This window comes from Triplophysa rosa, linkage group LG18 (assembly GCF_024868665.1).
Source record: "Triplophysa rosa linkage group LG18, Trosa_1v2, whole genome shotgun sequence".
Lineage (NCBI taxonomy): Eukaryota > Metazoa > Chordata > Actinopteri > Cypriniformes > Nemacheilidae > Triplophysa > Triplophysa rosa.
This window is the reverse complement of record NC_079907.1, coordinates 17,567,385-17,591,992: the sequence shown is the minus strand read 5'-3', so window position 1 is coordinate 17,591,992 and position 24,608 is coordinate 17,567,385. Positions and strand designations below refer to the sequence as shown.

General features: G+C 39.5%; 1 protein-coding gene across 1 annotated transcript; it reads right to left on the bottom strand.

Annotated features, from left to right (window-relative positions):
• Positions 1–3,024: 3,024 nt before the first annotated feature.
• LOC130569559 (somatostatin receptor type 2-like) lies at positions 3,025–14,937 on the bottom strand. Its single transcript, XM_057359278.1, has 7 exons — positions 14,532–14,937; positions 12,062–13,255; positions 6,584–6,651; positions 5,076–5,192; positions 4,657–4,773; positions 3,553–3,798; positions 3,025–3,481 (listed from the first exon to the last, which is right to left on the bottom strand). The coding sequence occupies exons 2-7, from the start codon at positions 13,192–13,194 to the stop codon at positions 3,192–3,194; spliced, it is 1,971 nt and encodes a 656-aa protein (XP_057215261.1). The 5' UTR covers positions 13,195–13,255; positions 14,532–14,937; the 3' UTR covers positions 3,025–3,191.
• Positions 14,938–24,608: the final 9,671 nt, after the last annotated feature.

Here is a 24,608-nt window from a genome sequence, read left to right as displayed (position 1 = left end):
TAAGTTTATTTTAAGGATATATTTACACATGTCGAAAGTTTCCTAAATTTAACTACATTTTACCACTTACCTGTAGTACACAATCCAGCACGCAACCTGTCCAATCTGTGTATGACAAAAAAATATATAAAGCCGTGTATGAAAAAATATATAAAGCTATTTACATATACAAAAAATCAAGCTACTTCATATCCTTGCAGAGAAGACCTCTATTGCTCAGTTGCTTTGTGTAAGAAAATATAGCCTAGTATATTCAATAGACACTCAAAAACAAAACATAAGAAAATGGTGAGGATAAAATGAAGAAAAGGTGATTCAACGTATACTTTGTGCATGTAAAGTTTGGATCTAAAGCAAACTGTTTAACAACAACAATTAAAACCTTGTTTAAACTAAAAGTAAACCGAAACACTTACTGTAGGATGGAATGTCTACTTCTTGAGTTTCCTTGCTACACAATCAGATGTCCAACACAAAATAATAAAGAGGTTTGATGCTGAAAAGAACTCAGAGTCTGCTCTATATGTCAGTAAATCTTAGAATCGTGTCTAGGTGTTAAGGGGTTGCCACAGTTTAACACTAACCACTAAAACAGATGTGCAAAGACAACTCGTAATAACAGGATGTGCGAGATTTGACTATTCTAAATGTTTTAAAGAATATCAGTTTAGAATCATATAAACAGTTATGTTAAAAGGCATACCTTTGATAGAATCACTTTCATTTTTAATCTAAAAAAAATTATTTTGAAAACCTTATGCAGACTTATTTTTATGATACAACCTGGAGGCATGATATAAAACACATTCATGAAATTAACATGTCGTACATTCAATTTAAGGTTTCTTGCTGTTCAATCAAAATCTGCTTTGTGTTTTAAGGAATCACCCAACTGCCTGCTGTGATGCTATGAACACTAGCAATAAAGAAGGTTTTTTTTTCTTCACCCTTGGTTGGTGGACGCACTGGCATCTTCTCAGACAGAAGGAAAACAGTCAGGATAGGGGCAACATCATGGACACCATTTAAAGACACCGCTCCATGCAGTTAGGAAAACATGTGCTTTAATTATACAGTGTTGTAGACACAGTTTGAAGAATGGATACTCAGATATTTTTTTTTAATTTTTCAGAAACATGAACGCTGGAAGGTAACCGCTCTTGGTGAACACTCGTGCACGCATACAAACATTTATTGGGTCAAGCCATTTTCATGGAGGCCCCTGTACAATCAGACACGTGTGAGAATGGTTTAAGTTTTAAACAAAACAGATACTGATGAATAAAGCGGATATGTTTAGAATGTTAGTAGCAAAAGCTGTTTTCTGATTAGTTAGAGATATAGCGAGATTATAGTTTGTCCCATAGAATGCTTCGGGTACACACAGGTCAATTGGTCACTCATTGCCCGAGGGCGAAAGCCTCAGCTGGCGATCCTATACAATGCATCCCTGTGTCGAGATAATACGCTCGCTCGTGAAGCTACACAAATAACCGGTCGTAATCCGGCCAAATTTTCACGCTAGGGATGTAAAACAAATCATACCCGATTAAAACGTCTGACGCTGTCGCCCTGCCGGATGAAAACTCTGAATTACGTACCGCTTAAACGTCATGACGATTTACGAGTCGGTGTGTTTGCAACGCTGGAATGTCTGAAACAGTCTTTTCAGTATAACGGCAGGAATGTGATCTTTCAACCAACGTAAGTTTTACCACAGTTTTATCACAGCCTATATATATATATATATATATATATATATACTGTATATAGAATGCTTTATTTAATTACTTATTCATTCCTTGCTTTGTTTATTTGTTTATTTACTTATTCATTACTTGCTTTGTTTATTTGCGTATTCATTATTTATTTAATCACTTATATAACCAATTCTTTCTTTAATCACTTATTCGCCGATTTATTGTTTTATTTACTTATTCATGCCTTTATTTAAACACTCGTTGCTTTATTTATTCACGCATAAGATACGTGTCAACCTCATTAAAACATGTCCAAACATGATCTCCAGAAAAGAGAGAAAAATGTTCGGTAACCGTACGGGCAAAAGTTCAAGAGTTCAACTCCAGACGTGGGCAATCCCTCACGACGTGGACAGATACTGTCAAAGGGTAAAAGTTCAACACAAAGGGGGGCAGTCCCTCACAATGGGGCGGATACGGTCAAAGGTCAATGCAAAGGGGGCGGGCCCTCACAACGTGGGTGGTCCGGAAGTAATTCAACCCCCCCGCAAAGGTCAAGGGTCACCATCAATCATTTTGACACTATGTCCCCTATATATACTACTAACCTATAAAAGTCAAGGGTCAAGAGCCCAACTCAAGAAAACACTGATCACCATGATGGTTTGTTAAAACGTTTTTAAAACGTTTTCAAAAGCATGAAAACCCTCTAAGGAAAGTTTTATAACAAACTTTTGTTAGCTGGGTATATGTTTTCCATGCTGTTTAAAGCCGAATTACTAGCCGCTTCGGCGAAATCGCTTTTTTAAATGTCGTGGTTTCTTGTATCATCTGGTTAGGCCACAGTGTTAGAAGGAAAGGAATTAATTTGCTATTATTCTTATTTACGGAGTTATATGTTTGTTTTGCTTCTTTCATTTAATGTCTGTGTTTCTGACTTTTTCTTCCAAAAGTTTTGACCAAGATAAATTCACCTCAGAACCTTTTGTGTCTGATCATTTTTAGGTAAATTCTACCTTCTCTGAATAATATTTAAAGTTTAATTATTCTTTTTTATTATTTGTTATTAATATTTAATTAAGTAGACCTTGGAACCTTAAGTCAATTTTATTATGTCACAATTTGCATTTACTCAATTTTATTGTGTAACTTTAAAGCAATGAAATTAATTGAAATTTACTAATTTCTAATAAGTTGTATTTAATTAAAAAATTGCTTGTAATCTGTTGCCATAATTTTATTGAGTAGATCTAAGATATTACTTTTTACAGTGTATAGGAAATGAATGGGTAAATAATACTAGGACCCGGGCCATCAAGTTGGCAGTCAGTGCTTTATTTAATGTAGCGTTTGTTAAAACTAAATTACATTTCAGTTTCCATGGGAATTAAAGAAATAAACCTGCAGTACAACCAGTTTTTTATATACAACCAAACATCATGTAGGCTATAGCCTAAACATGCAGCACAAATATTTGGTCTGATTTGATATTCACATGCTTGTTTGTGTAGGTGAACATATAATTCTGAAGGATCTTGTCTTATCGTAATTAATATTAGCTGGATGATTAAGCGGTCCGTTGTCCTGGTAATGGTTGTCTTGGCGACGGTTGTCCTGACACGCATCGGGAGCAGAGTGCTGAGGTCCGGCCTGCTGGTAAACCACGTGTGGCGCCCTCGTGTGGTCAGAGAAACAATAAACACAGGTTTCTGTTGCCTTCGGTCTGTCCTGATTCACACTGTCCTCCTGGGATGTTTTATCAGCCCGAGCCATCAGAGAATCTGAAACAAACCATTTTTGTTATGTTGATAAAAAAGTGTATTATTCTGTTTTAGATATTATTATTATTCACCTTTAGATGACTGTCCATGTTTGTTTGGCTGCAGGTTCTCCTGTTTGTGGCTCTTTGCTCTCTTTAGCAGAACCAGTACGGCTGCGGTGAGTGTGCACATGAGTACTGCTATACACAGACCCAGCAGAGAATAAACCAGCACCTCTGAGTACAGCTCTGATCGGACTGCCGAGCGCCCTCTGGTGGTGAAAAGCTGTACTGCAGACACACGGTTAGGCCTCTGCGTCACGGACACGGCGTTTGTTGCTGTGTGACAAAACGTTTTTGAAACGTGGAGTTACTGCTAGTTTGTTAATACACAACCACGCACCATATATATACTTTCTATTCCTTATCAGTGCAAATAGGCCTATTTGGCTGATATCAGCATTGCTGTAAAAGATGTATCTCATCTAAACTAAACAACAAAGCCCTGATAGCACACATACATCTGGCTTACGTCTATTTGACATCTGCATTTACATCTGCAAGACATCTACAATACATTGTTTGCTCATCTGCAATACGTCTTGGAGATGTCTGCTGTCAGACGTCATATAGACCTCTAGAAGATGTCTGTAAGATGTTTATGATTTAGAATGGATGTAAAGCAGCTCTTTCTAAGATGTTTAGCAGATGTTTTTACGCAGCAGATCTCCAGATCTTTAGCAGATGTATTACAGACGTTCAGACGTCTCCGAGACGTATTGCAGATGAGCAAACTACGTATTGCAGATGTCTTGCAGATGTAAATGCAGACGTCAAATAGATGTAAGCCAGATGGATTGTGCTATCTGGGAGTGTATCCTGTAGAAACACAATTTTAAAATGTATATGGTATTTCACTAAATTAACATTTTAGATCTAAGGGAGCTGCATGGATGTAGGTAGTGTGGTGTTTCCTGCTGTCTGTCTAGGATATATCTGGCTTGTAGGCATACTGTATATAAAGTATCCTACTCCAACACGTATACATCACATAATTTTATACAGTATAATGGCTTTATGTGAATTTTTAATGCTAAAATGTGAATGATTGATGAGTGAGTCATGAAAACATGTATTGGATGTTCTCCAAATCTGTAATATCTGTCTATGAAATCTTTCCGTATGTGCGTTACTCACTCTTGCACACTCCTGAGCAGGCTGAGGGGTGAGTGCCACACATCTCTGAGCACTTCAAACACTTCTTCAGCAGTCTGTCATAGAACTGGCCAGGCACAGATTTGCATCTCCAGGCCACTGCAGACACAATATTAAAGGTCCTTCATATATATTAAATGAATGCAAATGCAGCTGTATATGCGTTTTTAATAAGCATTATGTGAAATTGAGCTCCATATTGGCATCGTACTGTGTTTATTATGAAAAGGGGCTGTAATATTAAATAAATACATTGAACAATAAAATGACACTAAGTTAAGTGCTTAATGCATATTGTTAGTTATTCCTAAAAAAATACCTACCATATTACATTATAGTTGCCTTTAAAACATAAGGCTAGGGAATATGAAGTTAAAGACAAAGTTTACTTTGTAACTTACCACAATATTCTGAGCAGCGTGGGAGAATCACAGAATTATGACAGAGCATGCTGCAGGACACACACTCTCGTACCAGCCTGTCCAAGTACCTCCCCTCCGGGCAACTTTGTGCCATTCCTTAACCCCTGACAAATACCTGCGTGTATTTTAAAAGCATTCGTCAATTGAAATTAGTCATAGGTCACTAAAGGGTTGAATAAATTAATATTCCCATGTAACAGTTTTGCCTTTTTGTGGAACAAATGTATAGCCGATAGGTTGAAAGACAAACATTTTTGTCTTTTTTGTAATGTGCAATCTAATGTTGATAACACTTTTCAGTAAGGTTGTATTTCTTATATACTAAGTTAACTATAGTTATCATGAACTAACATTGATCAATACTTCTGGAGTGTATATTAATCTTAGTTATTGTCAACCATGATAATTTTAACATTACTATATTTTTACATTTTGGGCAATCCCATGCTAATTTCAACCTTAAGATAAAAAAATCCAAAGGTTTCCAAACGGTTTTTACCGTGCTGGTAACTGATTTGTCAATATTTGATGGTTTAAATGTCCATGTGAAGTTGTTGTTTTAAAGCATAGTTTTCTATAGTCAGGTAAGTGAATTATCACATCCATAACGTTCCATATTCCTCATATATAGGTACATGAAAATAATTGTTGGGTATCAATACCATTTGTTGGGTATTATTCCATTTTAATTGACAGAAATCCTATAAATGTTATCTCTCAAAAACATGTACCCTGTTTGCCAAATCCACAATGCATGATTTTTTTCACTTTTAAAATAGAAAACTCATCCATAGGCTGATATTTTTCTGATGTCTGGACTCTATCATCAGGGGTTTAGTAAAATATAAACAGATGATTCAATGTGTTGGTAATAAATACATTCCCTGAGAGTTTGACAACCTCACATCCATAATGCTGGAATTGTCCTTTTAACAATTTTAAGTTGAATCTGTTAACGTTAGTTAACACAATGCACGAATATGAACCATTGTTTTGGCATTACTATCATAAACAAACATTAATACTGTAAAATATATATTGCTCATTGTTAGTTCATGTTAACTAATGCCTTTACTAATGTTAATTAGTACTAATGTTAAATACAACCTTATTGTAAAGTGTTGTGATGCCCCATGGTTGCAGTTGCTAATAGCGTATCAAACAGGCTCATCTTAATGTATAAAAAAATGTAAAAGTTGCGTACGTACATTTGTGTTTAAAGCAAAGTTTACAATTCGTTTTGAACATAGCAGCACATAAAGATTCAGTAGATTTAACAAACTTTTATCTGTAATTCTGAAAACAGTATTATTTCTGAAAAACTACAATTACATTACATGCTACAGACATAAAAAAAACTCTCCACTGTGTGCTAGAGAGTATTTACGACTGTTTATTTGAACCCGGTTTATAAGATTTGTGAATCTGTAAATATGACTAATATTGCTAATACTCTCACTACTCTCATTACATTAGCAGACACTTACCCACACTGAGAATGGAGACATTGGGTGGTCCGGTGTTTAGATTTCTGTGCATGTGTGCCTCATTTGTACTGGTAGATGATTTGAATAAAACCACTCAGTCTCATGAGACTACACTGGTGCTCTGAAAATGATACGAACATAATTTTTTCTAAAGATTTTGATCCCACTGATTCACAAGCTTATATTAATTTTTTCTGGGAAAAAAAATCAGTTCAATTCAATTTTTATTTATATAGCGCTTTTCACAATGTGCATTGTTCCAAAGCAGCTTTACAGGAGAAAATAAGAAAAACACAAAAAAGGTAAAACACAGCACAGTGCATGGTGTTTATAGAACAAGCAAGATTATTCTAGTAAATAATATCTAATAAATGCAGTCTCCCGGTGGTTTATTTAGCATATTTTGCATTAAGTGAATGCTTGGCTGAAAAGATGTGTCTTTAATCTAGATTTAAATTGGGAGAGTCTGCAAGTCTGTAGTTGACATTCTTACATTATTATTCATATTATAAAATTATTGATTATTCCTAGGAACAATGTGGAGTTTTTAACGGAATCTAGCGGCGAGGTTGCGAATTGCAACCAATGGCTCACTCCACCCCTCCCTTTTGAAGCACTACAAAGAATGACACAACATGGCGAAGTCCATGTAAGTGTATGTAGATACACTGTTAAAAAATATTATTTGATTTTTTTGTTAGTTAAACTTAAAATGGTTGCCTTAAAAATGTAAGTTAATTCAACGAATTTCTCGTTGAGTTGCCTAATATTTTTAAGTTGAATTAACTCAAATTTTTAAGGCAACCAGGTAACATTTTTACAGTGTAGAAATATCTTATTCTAATAAAAACATAATACTTCATTATGTAAGGTCTCTATACCTCTGACGATATAGTTATGTATATTGCATTTCTGTCAATAGATCCTCCAAAAAGTTACCACAGTTCCTTTAACATGAAATAAAGCAGTTTCGTTGCATTGTATCTTATGCAAAAAAATTCAAAAGACAAATTAAAATGAATGAGCTTCCAGTCAAATATATTCATTCTGCAACATGAACTAAATGACTTGATAAACAAGAGAGGGAAATTCATATTAATCTGTGCAGATTACTCAGGTTCAGAATGAAGATGCATTATCCTCCAGAGACACATAGTTCATGTTCCATGTGTTTAGTTTATTATTCACCGATTAATATTTCCAGTCATCATATTCATCTTTTAAACAAACAACTTTATCAGGCCACTCATGTTTACAGATGTTACTAGCGTTCCCACACTTTATTACTTTATTGGGCCCAGAAATCAACAGAGTTGTGGCAATGAGTCATCTTGTTTTGTTAAACCTGAAACTAGTCACATGCACATTTAAACACATCCTTGCACCTGCAGTCTGTTTAAATAGACCTCAAATAGATAAAGCACACAAAGGTTTTCATAGACAGCCTACAGAAACCTATTAAAATAGGCAACAGGAAAGAGTGGCGTGAGACGAGAGACCATGACACTGCAGTCAGAGCTCTTGTGTCACTGGGGTTCACAGTTTTTGGAGCAGTGAAGCTGAACAGAGAAGACAGATGGCGGCTCGGGGCAGGAAGAGCTAACTCAATATTCCACACCTGTTGACTCAAACCAACAGTAATGTCCTCATTTAGTATACATGCTGAATTAATGAATGTCTTTCGTTTCATGGTGTAATAGACAATGACAAAAAACTAACCGTAGAATACCTGTATTTTTATTAGGCCTATGCTTTAATGAGATTGCATTGGACGTTCCATATATTTGACATAATATACTGTACATTTCATTTAATACTGTCCACGTTGTATAAATGTAATAGGGCCTAAGTGTTTACCAAAATTGTGGGTTTAAAATGTACTCTTTGTAAGTTAGACTGAATTGTTTTATTGCCTGAACTATAATAATAATATCGCTGCTGTCCTTCTGAAACCTCGTATCTCCATATTTTGTGATTTTTGTGTTTTGCCATAAGTCATTATTATTAGTCACGCTATATACAAAATGTGCTTATAAACATTTGTTTATAATAACCTGAAAACAAGTTGCAAAGTTTTACAGAAAAGCTGCTGGTGAGTCATATTTTTCTCACTGACATTATTTTCATTGGCAGTAATTGTGCAAATCAAAATGTTGCTTTATTCAGACTAGCCTTTATTTGTTTGGTAAATAAATGTAATGCATTTCATTTTTGTCAATAACAACATTGAAAAGGTTTGGCTGATACTCGATCACACGTTTCTTCACAACTGACAGGAATTACAGGTCATGAACGTGATGCATAATACAAGCCAAAACATATACTGTATATCTTTCTGTACAGGGAGCTATCCAAGATCCACACACAAAAATCGTTTTAGGCCCCATTTCCAACCATATACTGTATATAAAAACCGAACCCAAGTTAGACAGTAGAGGGAGATATTTTGCAACACTTGATGTTTGTGTCGTGCGTTTTCTGATGTCAAGGATATTTGTTGGTTTTCTTACGTGTTATTGGAGCTGTTTTTTTCTGTGGAGATTTCAGTCCTGTTTAGTTGATCTTTACCGATCTACATACATGTTTATACTTATATGGAAAGCTTACGTAAAAAATAAAACGCACATAAAACACGATATTACAGGTGGGCTAGTCATTTGCACCACATTCGGCTATGTTCTGTTTTGGTTATTTCGGTTAAATGGCAGATCTGCGCCTTGGTAAATCGAGCGACTCTGTGAGAACTCTAAAACGCTGTACACTAAAAGCTGTCACTGCGTGCTGGATTTCAAGGCACGTTGAACTGAACTCGAGATAAAAACTGCTTGTTCAACTTGACGTGTCTCAAACCCAGAAAAATGTTTACACAAAACTTCTAGACATGAACTCATTCAACTCATTCACCTAACACCATTCGTATCATTAACTTTGACACAACTGCCAGGGGCTGGTGTGGCCCGCAGATCAGGTTACACAGAAAAATAAGTTAATTATAATTGTTTTAGCCCTTCACAAATGTTAAAACGTTCTAAACCCCTTTAAGTTTTTAAGAGTTGAAAATATAATTGATTCTGTGCCATGTCTGCTCTATTTACACATTAATGTCGCTCTGTGAGTCACAAATCCGGTTACAGAAGTTTTTAATTGTTGTTTACAAGAATATAATTGTCCATGAGTTGATTGTATATTCAGGTTGGATGGTTAGTTAAAGCTCTTTGAATGAGTGCACAAAAAACAAACCATTTCTACATTTTTCATTCAATATGTCTTTTCAAGTGATTATTTAAGGCACTTTTTCATTTCATCAGCCTCTCATTTATCATTTATACTCAGCCTCCAAACAATGAAAACAGAAAGCAACTTCTATGATGCCGTTCTTTGTCACCACAGAACGGTACATGTTCAATGTACCATAGATGGATAGCTTCATTTTGTGACAAAACCATTCAAAATGGATTAAGGCTGTGCGTCTTATGTTTGATAATGAGGTATATTTAACATTTTGACAAGAAGGACTGAAGTCCAAATTCATTTGATTCAGTTTGTTTCTCAGAATAATTCAGTTGTGTGAACTGTTACATTGCCCTCTCATTTCTGTTAGTCAGGCAAGCAAAAGTTGTTTGTACTGTATAACAGACGGAAGGCGAAGAGATTTGTTTGCATGTTTGTCATTCGCCGGTACATGGTTGTTAATATACTGTTAATAACTTCAGTTTTGCATAGCCAGGGGCAATGGCCAAATATCACTTCATATATTTAAACAAATTAATAAAACACAATTTGTCTAATTTAAAAACATAATAACCATTGCTCTGTTACAAAACATAATGAGCTGCATTGCTGTCTAGTTTAAAGGTAGAAACTCTGTGTGTAACAGAAATAGCACTCTCAGTCTTTCATATCCTCATGTTAAATCATAACCCAAGGAATATTATTTCTGAGTCCAAGCCTCCACTTGTTTCAAGTGAGATTATTATCTCAACAGTCATTTACGAGCACTATTTATTTATAAAGCTTTTATAAACTCACTGTGTCTGTACCTAACAGTCTCCAGACTCAACGTTCCCAACGCCAATATTTTAACACTTCATAAACTATGAATTGGCCATCTGTGATTTTGGTATGGAGATAAAGAATTTTGTAAAGTTTTACAGCATGAGTTTTTATTAGAATTGTTTGTTGTTTAGACCTGGAAGTGGTGGCATGTGATGTCACACTGACCAAGATTGACTAGAGTTGCCAAGCTAACAACGCATTAAAAGCACAAATAAATACTGGGTGGAACTATACTCTACAATACTTTGCTATCACTCAACTATTTTTATCAATAACTGTCAGTGTTGAATGTATTATTTTTAAAACCATTTTTGTTGACTGAGTTCATCAAAGTGACTTCTGCGATTTACTTTTTTGTAATGCACATGTATACAGTATGCAATGTATTATAAATTCTATATTAGATTTTTTTTACATAATCTTTCTTTTAAATAAAGAGACAGTGGTACAAAGGTTAAGCACAAGCAACGCCTATTGGGTTTTGAAACAGAGCTCATGCTTTCCCCTACATTCCCTTCCTGTCACCCTTAAACTATATTTCATCTACTAAAACAACTCCACTGTGAACCAGAGCAACAGGCTATAATGAGTGACTGTTTTCACATGTAAACAATAATAACAGATTCCCACCACATTGGTTAAGATATTATCAACCACAACAAATGAATATAGCCTAGGCCTTAACTAACAAGACCCGATTTCTTTTAACATTTTGGTAACATTGTAATATTCATCAGTGTTGTGTATTTTTATATTCTGTAACCTTTTATCTTCAGTAATGTGTTTGGTAATCTGTCATTTTGCTTTAATCATCACGGAAGGGCCTTGAATACTAACAAAGCTTTAATAAGCTCTTTCTAATTGGCCTTGAGGTTCCACAGAAAGCTTGAGAGAGCGAAATGATGTTTATCTAATGAGGACAATGATCTTAAATTAGCAGTATACTGTACTTATCTCTGAAATTTAAAGACAGTTTTGGTGCAGTAGGGAACAAAGCACAGATCAATACTACAGCTTCTTTTCAGACAGTGACACCAAGTGAAACAACTACAGTTATTTACAGTAAATCACATTCTTAGCATGTTCTCACGACTCATCATCGCTTAAATTCAGAAGAACAGGCAGACTGAGCTGTCCAGAAGCATCTCCTGGTAAAATATCTCAGAAAGCATACCCAGAAGAAAAGTTTCGGAGTTGTTGTTCACACAGTATCATACTATGTCAATAAATTACATAAGCAAAGTTTTAGCATTGATCTTAAATACTTCATCTCTCCTTTTGAGAGCACACTTAGATACATTTTCCGTACAGAGTTTGAAAGTTTCTCATAGCAGGTAGTCTGGGAATTTCCCATTTTTAAGAGCTGTTTATTTGATTTAACATTGCACATCCCAGCAATGACTTTCAGGCCAAAACCGTTCTCAGATGCTGGTCTGAAGGTCTCCATTGAGCAGCGCTGCGTTATGCGTTTCTGTCATGACGTCATTGACCATTCGAGTCCTGTCCTGTCGACTGTCACTGCGCTCGATCTCATCCAAGCCGCTGACTCTTTTCAAACACAGGACGTTTTGAAAACTCTTCTTAAAGTTGTCCGACAGAAAGGCATATAGAATGGGATTGGCGCAGCTGTTTGCGTAACCCAGAACCACCACAAAGTCAAAAGTGCTCTTCAGCACAGGTGTGGACGGCACAGTTCCAGTCACAGAGGTCACGTTAAATACATAAAAAGGTAACCAGCAAAGCACAAACACCACCACCACAATGGACACCATGCGTGTGACCTTCCTCTCCGACCGCTTCCGTTTTGTGGAACCCACCCGCATGCCCGAAGACTTCACCTTAATGACGATGAGCAGGTAGCACATGGAGATCACTATCAACGGTAGGAAAAAGCCCAAGAAAAATGTATAGAAGATGAAAGCGGTGTAGTAGTTGTTCTGTGGCTCTGGCCACAGCATGGTGCACGTCCGTGCTTCGTTCCTTTTAGTGTTCACACCGCTGTAGATCATAATCGGTAGGTTGACCAGCAGAGACACACCCCACATGGCCAGGCTGATAGCTCTGGCCACACGCGGCTTTCGCCATTTGGTGGATTTTATTGGATGCACCACGGCCAGGTAGCGATCGAAGCTCATGACTGTCAGAAAGAATATGCTGGTGAACTGGTTCATTGAATCCACGGTCAGGACGACGCGGCAGATAGCGGACCCAAAGGGCCAGTGGAGAAGTGCTAGTTGAATGGCAATAAAGGGCAGGCTCAGCATGCACAGAACATCTGCTATGGCCAAGTTTAATATATATATGTTTGTGACCGTCTTCATCTTGGCATATCGGAGGATGACGTATATGACCAGGGCATTACCGCATAGCCCCACAGCACATACTACAAAATAGACAAACGTGATGACTACTGAACTGGTATGGCCAAATCCAGAGTGAGAGCCATTGTGGGGGTAAATTTCCAGACCAAAGTCGGATTCGTTTCCTGGGAAGAAGCTATTATTAAGAAGGGACTTAGGGAGGGACATATTGGAAATGAACGTCCATGTCTCCATTTTGGCAGTGTTTATTCACAGGTGAAAGGCTTATGCAGACGTCCACAGTTTAATATGAAACCTGTGTGCATTTATGAAAAGAAGGAAAAATTAGTTAACAACCACATATTCAGGAGGTACAAATGTCATGTCTATGTCTGTTTTCTATCATTGAAAAACAGCCTTGAAAGTGCTTTTCACACCTTTATTCTGTTTAGTGGTTGATTTTGAAAAGCTTTTCTCAAAGCAATGTGAATTATATATCACATGGCCGTAACGGTCTCAGACAATTTGTATTAATAGTGCACAATTGCCATGATTTTCATTTTTATAAATGTCCCTTAAACTAATTTTCTTATTATACTCTCAATATCTACAGTATGTTAAAACCTAAGGTCACATGCTGAATTGTCAATACTGGTTTGAATTGCAAGTTTGGACTTTACCTTGTCTGTCTGGAGCTCATTGGCTTTTGCCCCAGCAAATATTGGTTTAATCGATCTTTATTAAGCAAACACTAGCAATGTTTGTTATAACCTTGTAACAAATTATTTCAACCTATTTTTTAATATGGCTCATCTGATGTGGCTCAAATGAATGAATGAATAGGTTAAGTTCTGCAGTCTTATTCGGCGTTTATATTACAGTGATCCATTCAAATCGTGTCTGTCTCCATCCCACACAATATTTGTGCATTATAAGTTGGGATAGAACTACGATCTCTACAGAAAACCAGCTGAGATATATTCAAACCCCCAAATTTGTTCAGAGAAATTAAGTGATTTATTGGTCTGCTAAAAACAATTTTCTTTTCAAATGTAAACAAATTGACACATGTATTTTAAATAAAATTGAAACAATGATCTTAAGGAATTTAGAAATTAACCATGGTTTTATAATAGCAAAATTGAAGTAACTATATTTTTGACAGATTAATTATGATTTTTAATTACCATAGTTTTACTACAAATATCATGGGAAAGGTTACTGTTGAAGGTGGTGAATTTGTGGTTACTTCATGTGTTGTAAAAAATACTATACAGATTTTTACTGTAGTAAAACCATGGTTGTTTTTCGTTTGGGTATCCATATGTCCAGTCACTAATATCGCATTATCCTATTAAAAGAGCTGTAATATTGTTGGTTGACCATTTTCACAATAACAACAGAAAAGACACCGACAACGAAAAAGTACATTTTAGTATAAAAATAGTCTCAACAATAATTTCGTAATTTACATCTGCTTTTCTGTTTTTTTATATGATGTCTCCAAGTAAACAAGATGGAGTTTACTATCTGACAAGTCACAAAAAAACAAAATTTTGAAGCATGCAATGGTGTGTTGCATTTCGGCTTACCATATTGATTTACCGGTCGTTATGAAACGTCGTTGGAAAGCCATTCCCGTAATATACCAGTTTCACGTGCTTCCACTGTCCACCATAATATTAGCGTAAAACTGTATGAGCAAGTGCGATATCCAGCTAAGAATAAGGCGACACCGTGACTTCACACCTCTTGATAAACCCGCGCGTGTCCGTCTGTGCGTCAGGGCGCGCACATCAATACCATCCTCAGATCATAAATGGCGATTAAGTCACTGTTATTTCTGTAGAAAATAAACTTTTAAACTCTTCCTAACATAAACTTGACAAACTTCGAATTTAAATGTTAAAAATAACAAAATGTCAAGGGCTGCTGTTGAATTCCCTCAGTATGTTCAGAGCACACAATCTCAGTGAGACTGGTGAGATGAGAAAGAAGAGCGCGTGTTCTGCTTGAGCGCGAGAGCAAGTGAGTGCGCGCTGCAGCGTCCCCCTCCGCATGCAGATGGAGCTACTGATCCGCCGAGAGCGCGCTTCACCTCCGCGCTGGACAGGAGCTTGTCGATATATATATGCTGCTGAAATACATTCGTCTAAACGACGTGAAAGGCTATATTCAGATGTTTTGCTGTGTGGTCTTGATAAGGATAATGGAATAGGGCAGAGGTCAGTGTAATTATTTATGTGCATCCTTAAAAATATGTTTAATATTAGATTAGATCAAAATAAACATTGCGGGAATATATTCAGAGATTAATCAAGCAGACTTTATCTTTCTGTAACATTAAAAACTTAGTAACTTCATGAATTGTTCTGAACTTCATGTTCTTAATGTCATGGGAAATATCTTGCATGAAAATGTACCATGGTTTTGCTAAAATAACCATAGTTAAACCATGGTATTTGTAGTAAAACTGTGTTATACAAATGGTAAACAATCTCTCTCAAAAAACTTAGTTACTACACTTTTATTTTTACTATAATAAAACCATGGTTATACTTTTCCATAGAAATGTTTAACATACTGTACATCAAAGGGTAATCAAAACTTGATGAATACTAGATCCTGTTCAAACTCCCGGGGACAAAATAGCCTGATCTCATTTGAAGTGAGTCATTTACCAAATGTAGATGCCTTTTAATGTGTGTGGGGACTCAGATAGTCTGGCATCTGCACCCTTGGCGCATATACAGTATATGGCCGCAATGACCTTGTTCATGAAACTCTAGAAGCGCAGGCGGACGATTCCTAGTCTTGTGGTGCATCAGCCAATCAGCATGCATTTCAGTGTGAGACAAACCAATTGGTTTTTCAGGTAATTCATAACCAGTAAAAAAAAAGATCCATCTTCCACTGTCAAACTTGCTTGTACTTTAGAAGTACCAGAGCTCTAACAATTACCCGCCTCAACCCCATCACCTGATCTGTTTAATTGGGATAGCAGCATCACTTGTATGGTTACTTCAATGTGTGTATTTGTAGTTTTCATACTTCAAGAACAGCAGCAGCAATTTGAGCAACTACTTGTTATGCATGCTTTGCAATGATGCTGTTACTGAAGAATGGGAAAGTTAAAAACTGTTCCCTAAATGTAGGATGCAGCCTGATACCTGATTGGTCCCTATTGCTAAAGCTCATTCTCACCTATATTCACACTTACTACATACTAAGGTTGGTTGTGGAATTGTCGGCCTAAAAGACTTGGAAACTTAAATTCTGAAGGAAGGGAGTCAACATAAGAGTCAACACACCAGTGGGCCTTCACCTCTGTCATCACTTAGTCAACAGAGACAGCTGAAACTGAGAATATATGGTGTTAAAGGTCAATAGCTGATAAGCCATGAAAATCCTTGATAGAAGGTAAACTGTGGCAGAGACAATAAATAGATGCAACTTTAAAGGGGGTGGGGATAAATCAAAATGAAAAATGATTTCACAGAACTATAAATGGACATTTTATTTTCTTAGTGTCAGTTTTTCTTGAAAAGGCCTTTTTAAAGATGAGGTAACACACACAGTTTCTGCCAATCTCATATTAATGTAATGCCTGAGACAGATCAGACATGCTATATCTAGTTATATTTCTTAAATATAACAACAACACCCTCACCCAACCAGAAAGCTAGTCACCAGGGGGTCTTCCCTCAATCTGCGACTAACACCTAGGTGCAGAACCAGTGGTGACCATGCCAACCCAAACCAAACCAACAAGATCAGTTTTACAGCCCAAAGGAATGTAGGGAGATGTACTCTCTTTATTCACTTTGGGGACAGACATACAGCCCTACATACATTTATATAAAAAAGCTTCAGCGTGACCAAGCTCTGAGCACGGGTGTCAACATCGTCCAGTAGTGAAACGATATGTCATGGGCGGATGACGTATGGACCATTAAGTATAAAAGGGCATCCGAAACCGTCAATTTCAGCTCTTGTCTTCTCAGCAAGCGGCTCTGTGTGTAGCGTGTGTGTGTCTAGTTAAAACAAGCGTGTGTGTGTTTAGTTAAAAGAAGCGTGTATGGTCAGCCAGTTGCTAACATGTTAGAGAAAATTTTCAGACCTTGTGCTTCTCCTTGTTCGCGTTTTATCACAAACAAGGACACGCATAATCTCTGCATAGTCTGTTTGGGAGCGGAGCATGCACGGTCAGTGCTCGAGGGAGCTGATTGTGTGCACTGTGGACGTCTTCCACAGTGTACGCTCCGTTCCCGCCTGGCACTCTTTGAGGAGGGCGGCCAGGTGCGAGCTCCACGCAGTGCTGGTCCCGCTTCTGCCAAGGCAGAGTGGAAACTTCACTCGTGGGGCTCACAGATGGATGTCATGGAGGTTGAAGAGACATGCTCCGGCTTCTCTCTGCCCTCCGTGGCTTTCACCTCTCTCTCTGCTGAGTCAGGAGCACGCACAGAGAGGGAGTCTGGTACGGCATGTCTCTGTATCTGAGGATGTAGATGTGACTGTCACAGCTCTGTCCTTCCTATCATGAGGTTTCTGGTCTGTGGACAGAGCTGTGACGGTGCCATGTCTTTTGTGCTTGTTTTGTTATGTGTGGTAGACACGTGGCCATTGTTGTCACTTTCGCCGCGTGTCACCCTGTCTTGTCTCTCAGCCCCGCCTCCTGTCTCCCGTAATCTTACCTTGAGTGTTAATCCCTGTCACCTGCCTGTCACCTCCCATATGTAATTATCCTTCGTTACTTGTCCCTTATATAATGCCCCTTTGTTCTCTGTCTGTTGCCGGTTTGTTGTCAAACACGTTGTCTACGCGTCCTTGTTTAAAGTAAGTCATATCCTAGTCTTTTGTTACTCGTTCCCTCCGGTTTATTCCCCCACGTGGGAAGTGTTTATTTTGTGTTTTTTGTATCTGTACCTGTTTTCCCCCTGGTGGGATTTTGTTTCATGTGTTTTGTTTATTTGAATAAATACCTTTCTGTTGTATCTCTCGTCTGCGATTGGGTTCTGTCATTCAGTTCCGTGACAGTGACGAGTATCGAAGCAGGAGAGTTAGATCATGTCCCCCCTCTTTCTGCTTCGGTACACGCCGATCTGGTGGATGTCATGACAGCGGCGGTAGCCCAGCTGCCAATAGACTGGCCCCAAGATAAACCAAGCGCTCGTCCTGAGAGTAAGCTGGACGAGCGATGTCTTAAGCACAGCACACAGCCCTCATGGCGCAAGCTCCCCTTTTTCACGGACCTACATCAAGAGGTGTGTAGGTCGTGGCAGCGTCCTTATACAGTGCAAGTCTTTACGCCAGAGACCTGCATTTACTCTAACGTTCAGGGCTATAAAGAACAAGGTTACGGGGCGATGCCAAGAATAGAACAGATGCTTGCGAGATACAGTACCTGTCTCCATCCGCGGCGTCGTCAGTAAAAGCCACCACCTTGCCAACAAAGCCATGCAGGGTGACATCGACTTTGGTTGGCAAGGCGTATGCGGCAGCGGGGCAGTCGGGGGCGTGTTTACACTCTGTGGCTCTGCTTCAGGCGTATCAGGCTGATGCACTGCGGGAATTGGTCGACACTGGGGTGGTGGCAGCGGATGTCTTACAACCCGTCCGTCACGCTATGGATGTTTCTCTTCGTACTACTCGTGAGGTGGCCCGTTCTTTGGGCCGCTGCATGGGCGCTATGGTAGCCACTGAGAGGCATTTGTGGCTGAACCTGTTAGACATGAAACCATCTGACAGGTCGTTCCTTCTGGATGCTCCACTGTCTCCTACGGGTCTTTTCGGCAACGCTGTAGACACTGTTGTTGAGAGATTCGAGGAGGCTAAGAAGCAGGCGGTGTTCAAACTTTATCTCCCCCATCGCGGACAGACTCCCGGGGCGGCCGGGCGGGAACAGCCACAGGCGTCTACTAGCCATCGTGAGCGCCAGAGGCAGAGTGTTGCTTCTCGAGCTCCACCCTAGAAGGCGTGGGGTTCGGGAAGATATTCCCATCCGCATTCAGACAAACCTAGAACTGACCTGAGGGTAGTCATTCAGGCGAGGAAAGCAGAGTACAAGAAAAAGTCCTGACAGCATGTCGGGACCTCTGAGGGCATGTCCCCCCCGGGGCGCATCGGCTCGCACCTCATTATACGGTGCCCGTTCCTCCTCGGTGCCTTCGAGGGGTTATGCCGGCTCGGCCAGTCGAGGCATGCCGAGCGGCAGCGGTCCCCAGTGCAATATCACCAGAGGCTGGTCCCGAGAGACTAGTCCCCTTAGTGGACCATTTAGCAGCATGGAAAAGTCTGCCAAATGTGTCGCAATGGGTCCTGAGCACGGTAGAGCGGGGTTACCGGATCCAATTTCAAGTCCGCCGGCCCCGCTTCAACGGGGTTTTGTACACCGAGGTGTGCCCCGAGCAGGCTCTGGTGATGGAACAAGAAGTAAAGACTCTCTTGTGCAAGGAGGCTCCGCGCACGTTCACGAAGTGTGTGGATGCAGCCCTAGCTCCGCTGCGCATGAAAGGCATTTGCGTGTTAAATTACATAGACGATTGGCTCATTCTAGCAGAGTCGGAACAACTGGCAGTTCAACATCGAGATGTTGTTCTTGCACATATGAGAGAACTAGGGCTGAGACTGAATATCAAGAAGAGTGTGCTTTTTCCAGCAAAGAGAACCACTTTTCTAGGGGTAATATGGGATTCCACCACAATGCAGGCGCAGCTCGCACCTGCTCGTATTGCTGCAATCCTGTCAGCCGTTTCCAAAATAAAGCTAGGCCAGTCACTTACTGTAAAGCTTTTTCAAAGATTGTTGAGGCTCATAGTACCTGACGGCCTGCTGTATATGAGACTTCTGCAGTGGTGGCTCAAAACCAAAGGGTTTTCCCCGAGGGGCAACCCGTTGTGCATGATGAGAGTGACACGCAGGTGCCTGCACACACTGAAGATGTGGAAGACACCTTGGTTTGTCTCCCAGGGCCCAGTGCTGGGGAGCAGTTGTCGGCACGTTGCACTTACAACCGATGCTTCACTCACAGGTTGGGGAGCTGTTATGAAAGGCCAATGGGGCCAAAATCGATGGGAGAGCCATTTTTGGTCTTGGCACTTAAATTGCCTGGAGATGATGGCAGTGTTTCTGGCATTGAAACATTTTCTCCCACAGCTCAGAGACCAACATGTGCTTGTCAGAACAGACAACACAGCTGTGGTCTCGTATATAAATCACCAGGGGGGTCTACGGTCGCGGCCACTGTACAAGTTGGCACGTCAGATTCTCCTGTGGTCTCAGGGAAAGCTGCTCTCCTTGAGTGCAGTTTATATTCCCGGTCATTTGAACCGAGGAGCAGACGTCCTGTCGAGGCAGGGGCTGAGGCCCGGGGAATGGAGACTCCACCCAGAGGTGGTGGAGCAGATTTGGATGAGGTTTGGCCGGGCAGAGGTGGATCTGTTTTCAACTCAGGAAACCACGCACTGTCCGCTCTGGTTTTCCCTCACACATCCAGCCCCACTAGGACTGGATGCCATGGCACAGGTGTGGCCGAGGCTTCACCTGTACGCTTTTCCCCCGATTGCTCTACTCCTAGGAGTTCTGGAAAGGGTGCGCAGGGACGGAGTTCACCTATTGCTGGTATCCCCATTCTGGCCGGCCCGAGTGTGGTTCTCGGACATCATAGACCTGTTGGAGAGCCCTCCATGGGAGATTCCTTTGAGGAGGGACCTCCTTTCTTAGGCAGGGGGTCAGATATATCACCCACGCCCGGAGTTATGGAAACTGTGGATCTGGACTCTGAGAGGCAGGCCTTTTAAATACTGGTCTCTCAGCTGAGGCTGTGGAGACCATACTTAACTCCAGAGCTCCTTCCACAAGGAAGCTTTATGCCTTAAAGTGGGGAGTTTTCACTGCTTGGTGTTCAACTCGCCTTAGGGACCCTGTCAACTGTCCAGTATCAACAGTGCTTGAGTTCTTGCAAGATCGCTTTGCTGCGGGCTTATCCCCATCTACTTTAAAGGTGTATATGGCGGCCATTTCTGCCTTTCACATTTTGTTAGGGGGTATACCTGTAGGTAGAGACCCTTTAGTCCTACACTTTATTCGTGGTGCTCGCAGGTTGAGGCCTGTGAGCTGCGCTAGGGTGCCGACCTGGGATCTGGCTATCGTTCAGGAGGGTCTTTCTGGTCCGCCCTTTGAACCTCTGGAATCAGTCGCTCCTAAGTTTCTCACTCTTAAGACAGTTTTCCTGTTAGCTATTACTTCTCTCAAAAGAGTGGGAGATCTTCAGGCCTTGTCGGTTTCCCCTACATGCCTTGAATTTTCTCCTGGGTTGGTTAAGGCGTTCCTTTTCCCCCGGGCGGGAGCCAGGACCAGGAAAAGTTAAATTTGTCATGTCCAGTATGAGCACTGGACTCATATGTACACAGAACTGGACTTGGAGGAAAGCAGAGCAGCTCTTTGTATGTTTTGGATCACAGAATAAAGGTCTTTCGGTAACCAAGCAATCCATTAGCAGATGGATAGTTGACGCTATCTCTCTGGCTTATGAGGCCTCTGGCAGGCCATCGCCCTTGGGTGTCAGAGCTCATTCTACAAGGGGTATGGCGGCCTCCGTGGCCTTAAGGTCGGGGGCGTCTATGCGAGAGGTGTGTGATGCGGCAGGCTGGTCACATCTCACTCCAGGAGCCCAGGTGCTTGGTACTCAGATGTGACCTCGTGTACACACAGACAGGCATTTGGGTGCATGGTGGTTTGGGCATTCCATTCCCCAAAGCGTTGCCTTTCGGAAACGAGACACTGCGTCTCCCTGCCATACTCCCTGCATCCTTGTTAGCCTCTTGCTTAGAAGTTTTCGAGCTGAAATTGACGGTTTCGGATGCCCTTTTATACTTCCTGGTCCATACGTCATCCGCCCATGACATTTCGTTTCACTACTGGACGATGTTGACACACGTGCTCAGAGCTTGGTCACACTGAGGCGTTCCCCAAAGCATTGCCTTGGCAACACAGTGTCTCATTCCCTTCTCAGGGAACAAGGGTTACAGACGTAACCCGAGACGTTTATGCTTCTTTACTGAATGAGAAAATGTATTTACGAAACACGTTCTGTAGAGAAGTTTGTTCGTTTAGGGCTACACGGTGAATTCCATGCAAGGGGACCTGTGATAGAAATAGCTTGTTCTGAGTTATTAACAACATAACGCTTCATTATGTAAGTTCTCTATATAACTCTGAACACATAGTTATGTATATTTTATTGCATTTCTGTCAATACATCCTCCAAAATTATACACAGCTCCTTTAAATGCTCTGCCTCTTTCAGATCACCATAATAAGCAGTAACATATTCATACTCCTGTGCAAACACATGTATTATACTAGTCTGGACATCGAAATCCTTAAAAATCATGTCTGTTTTTAAGCACTGAGTTAGACACTGCTGATAGATGAAAAAGCCAAATAGCAAAGTCAGATGATTAAAAGGATGTTTTTTAAGGCTCAAAGCCAAAGGCTGCTTTAAGGTTGCGAAACCATGAATTAACCCTCCTACACAGTCCGGGTCATAATTGATATAAAAGTGATGGCTAAAGTTCACAAACAAATCCCTCATGAAAACTCTATTTGATGTTAAAAACTACTAAATACTGTTGTTGTAGCCTCTCATGTAAATATAAAGAGTTCTGGTAACAAAATATGCTTCAGATATAATAACAGATTTAGACTGATGGCAGACTCCAAAAATATTCCTGTATAAAAAAATACACAACCAAGACTGTTAATCAAAACATGCATTTAATTAATCTAAACATGTGAATCATAATCCATTTGTTAAAGACCCCATGAAGTGCAGCGTTTTCGGAAGTTGCAAAATATTAAATAAAAAATAAGAAACCATTTCCAAAACCAACGTTTTTCAGATTTTAAAATGTACTAGGTGCGTGTTTAGGTAAAATGACATTTTTTTCACTCTGTGAACTACTAACAATATTTTTTACCAAATTTCAAATAAAAATATTGTTTCTATTTGCATTTATTTGCAGACAATGAAAACTGAAGAAACGGGTGAAAATAACAAAAATATCTAATACTGCAAAGAAAACAAGTTCATATTCACTTTTAAGCAATACAACAGTAATATTTCCACATGTACTGAGGAAAAGTTCAACTTTTTTTTATGTGATAACCTCGATTTTTTATAAAGTTTTCCTCTGTCTTTCACATTGCTGTTGGGTGACTTTGTGTCATTCACGAGGTTTGATTTTGTTGAAATTTAAGAGACACTGGACTGTAATGGACACAATACATCTAGAAATGTTGATTTGAAATGAAAATTTGAAGTGGTCTCTATGGTACCCAAAAATGTACATTTTAGAAGTACTGTACACTACCACACAGGTGTCCTTAAAGCCAATAGGGTATAAGGTGTTATGCAATAAGCCAGCTACCGCACGCATAGTGTCCGGTTTACTGCACTAATGATGAATTAATAGTTTCCTAGTGAAATTATTTCAGTTTTTTTCCCGAAATGGTGCTGCCCTTTAGTCAGAGTGAAGGATGCAATCCCAGAAACCCCTGAGAAATAATATTAATAATATATAATATAATTGTTCTGATAAATATTCTGCTTGAGAGCTATTCCTATCCTTCTAATTTTGTGACAGATTTGTGTAGAAGATTTGATAAGAGCATACTGCATCTGTTTTATGTTATAAATTCTTGATGGCTTTCTTCCAGTTACAATTATGGGATACTTTTTTCACATGGGAATGTTTGAAGTGTTTTAATTATAGTCTTGGAACTGCTGATCTTAAAAATAACTATTGCTTATGACATCATAACACTGAAGCCACAATATTGGAATGGCTAAACATATCAAAATTAAAAGACAATGTAGATATTGTCTGTTCTGTTCTCCAATTTAAAAATGTCTGCTTTCTAATGTAAACTTCAGACTGAGTGAAGTATTTTTATCTTTTAATCAGTAATATATGCTATACAGTAATATACTGTAGCCTATACATGTATATACTCATATATAGAGATCAGTGGGAAGAAACGATATCTTAAAAACAAATATTAAAATAAGAACATTTATGAGAATAGGCAACCCGGTCTCATGAATTGCGCATAAATAACACGCTGTTGCATTATCGTGTAATACGTACGCCAAAGTTAGATTTTGCGTGCATATGATACGCCAATGTTTGCGTGCACCTCGCTGGAGAGCAGCCATTTTGAAACGTACATGAAGAGGAAACACTGAAATAATTAAAATAATACTGTTAGGTTTAGGGTTTGGGTTAGGGTAGAGGTTATAATATGCACGCACACGCACGCTAACATTAGGTTTAGGGTTTGGGTTAGGGGACAGGTTAATAAGACAAATTGCCGGTTAATATGCACGCGCGCTAAATTGGCGTATCATATGCACGCAAAGATAGGCGTATCATATGCACGCAAAATCGAACTTTGGCGTATCACGATAATGCAACGCGCGTGTTATTTATACGCAATTCATGGGCTCGAATAGGATCTGTGCAGATATATACTGTACATATTACATATTTTTTTAATACACATTCTAATAAGTTTCTCACTCTGTAAGAATTTGGCTTGTATATTTTATTCTAGAGCAGGGGTGTCAGACTCGATTTCATCCCGGGCCACATCAGTATTATGGTTGC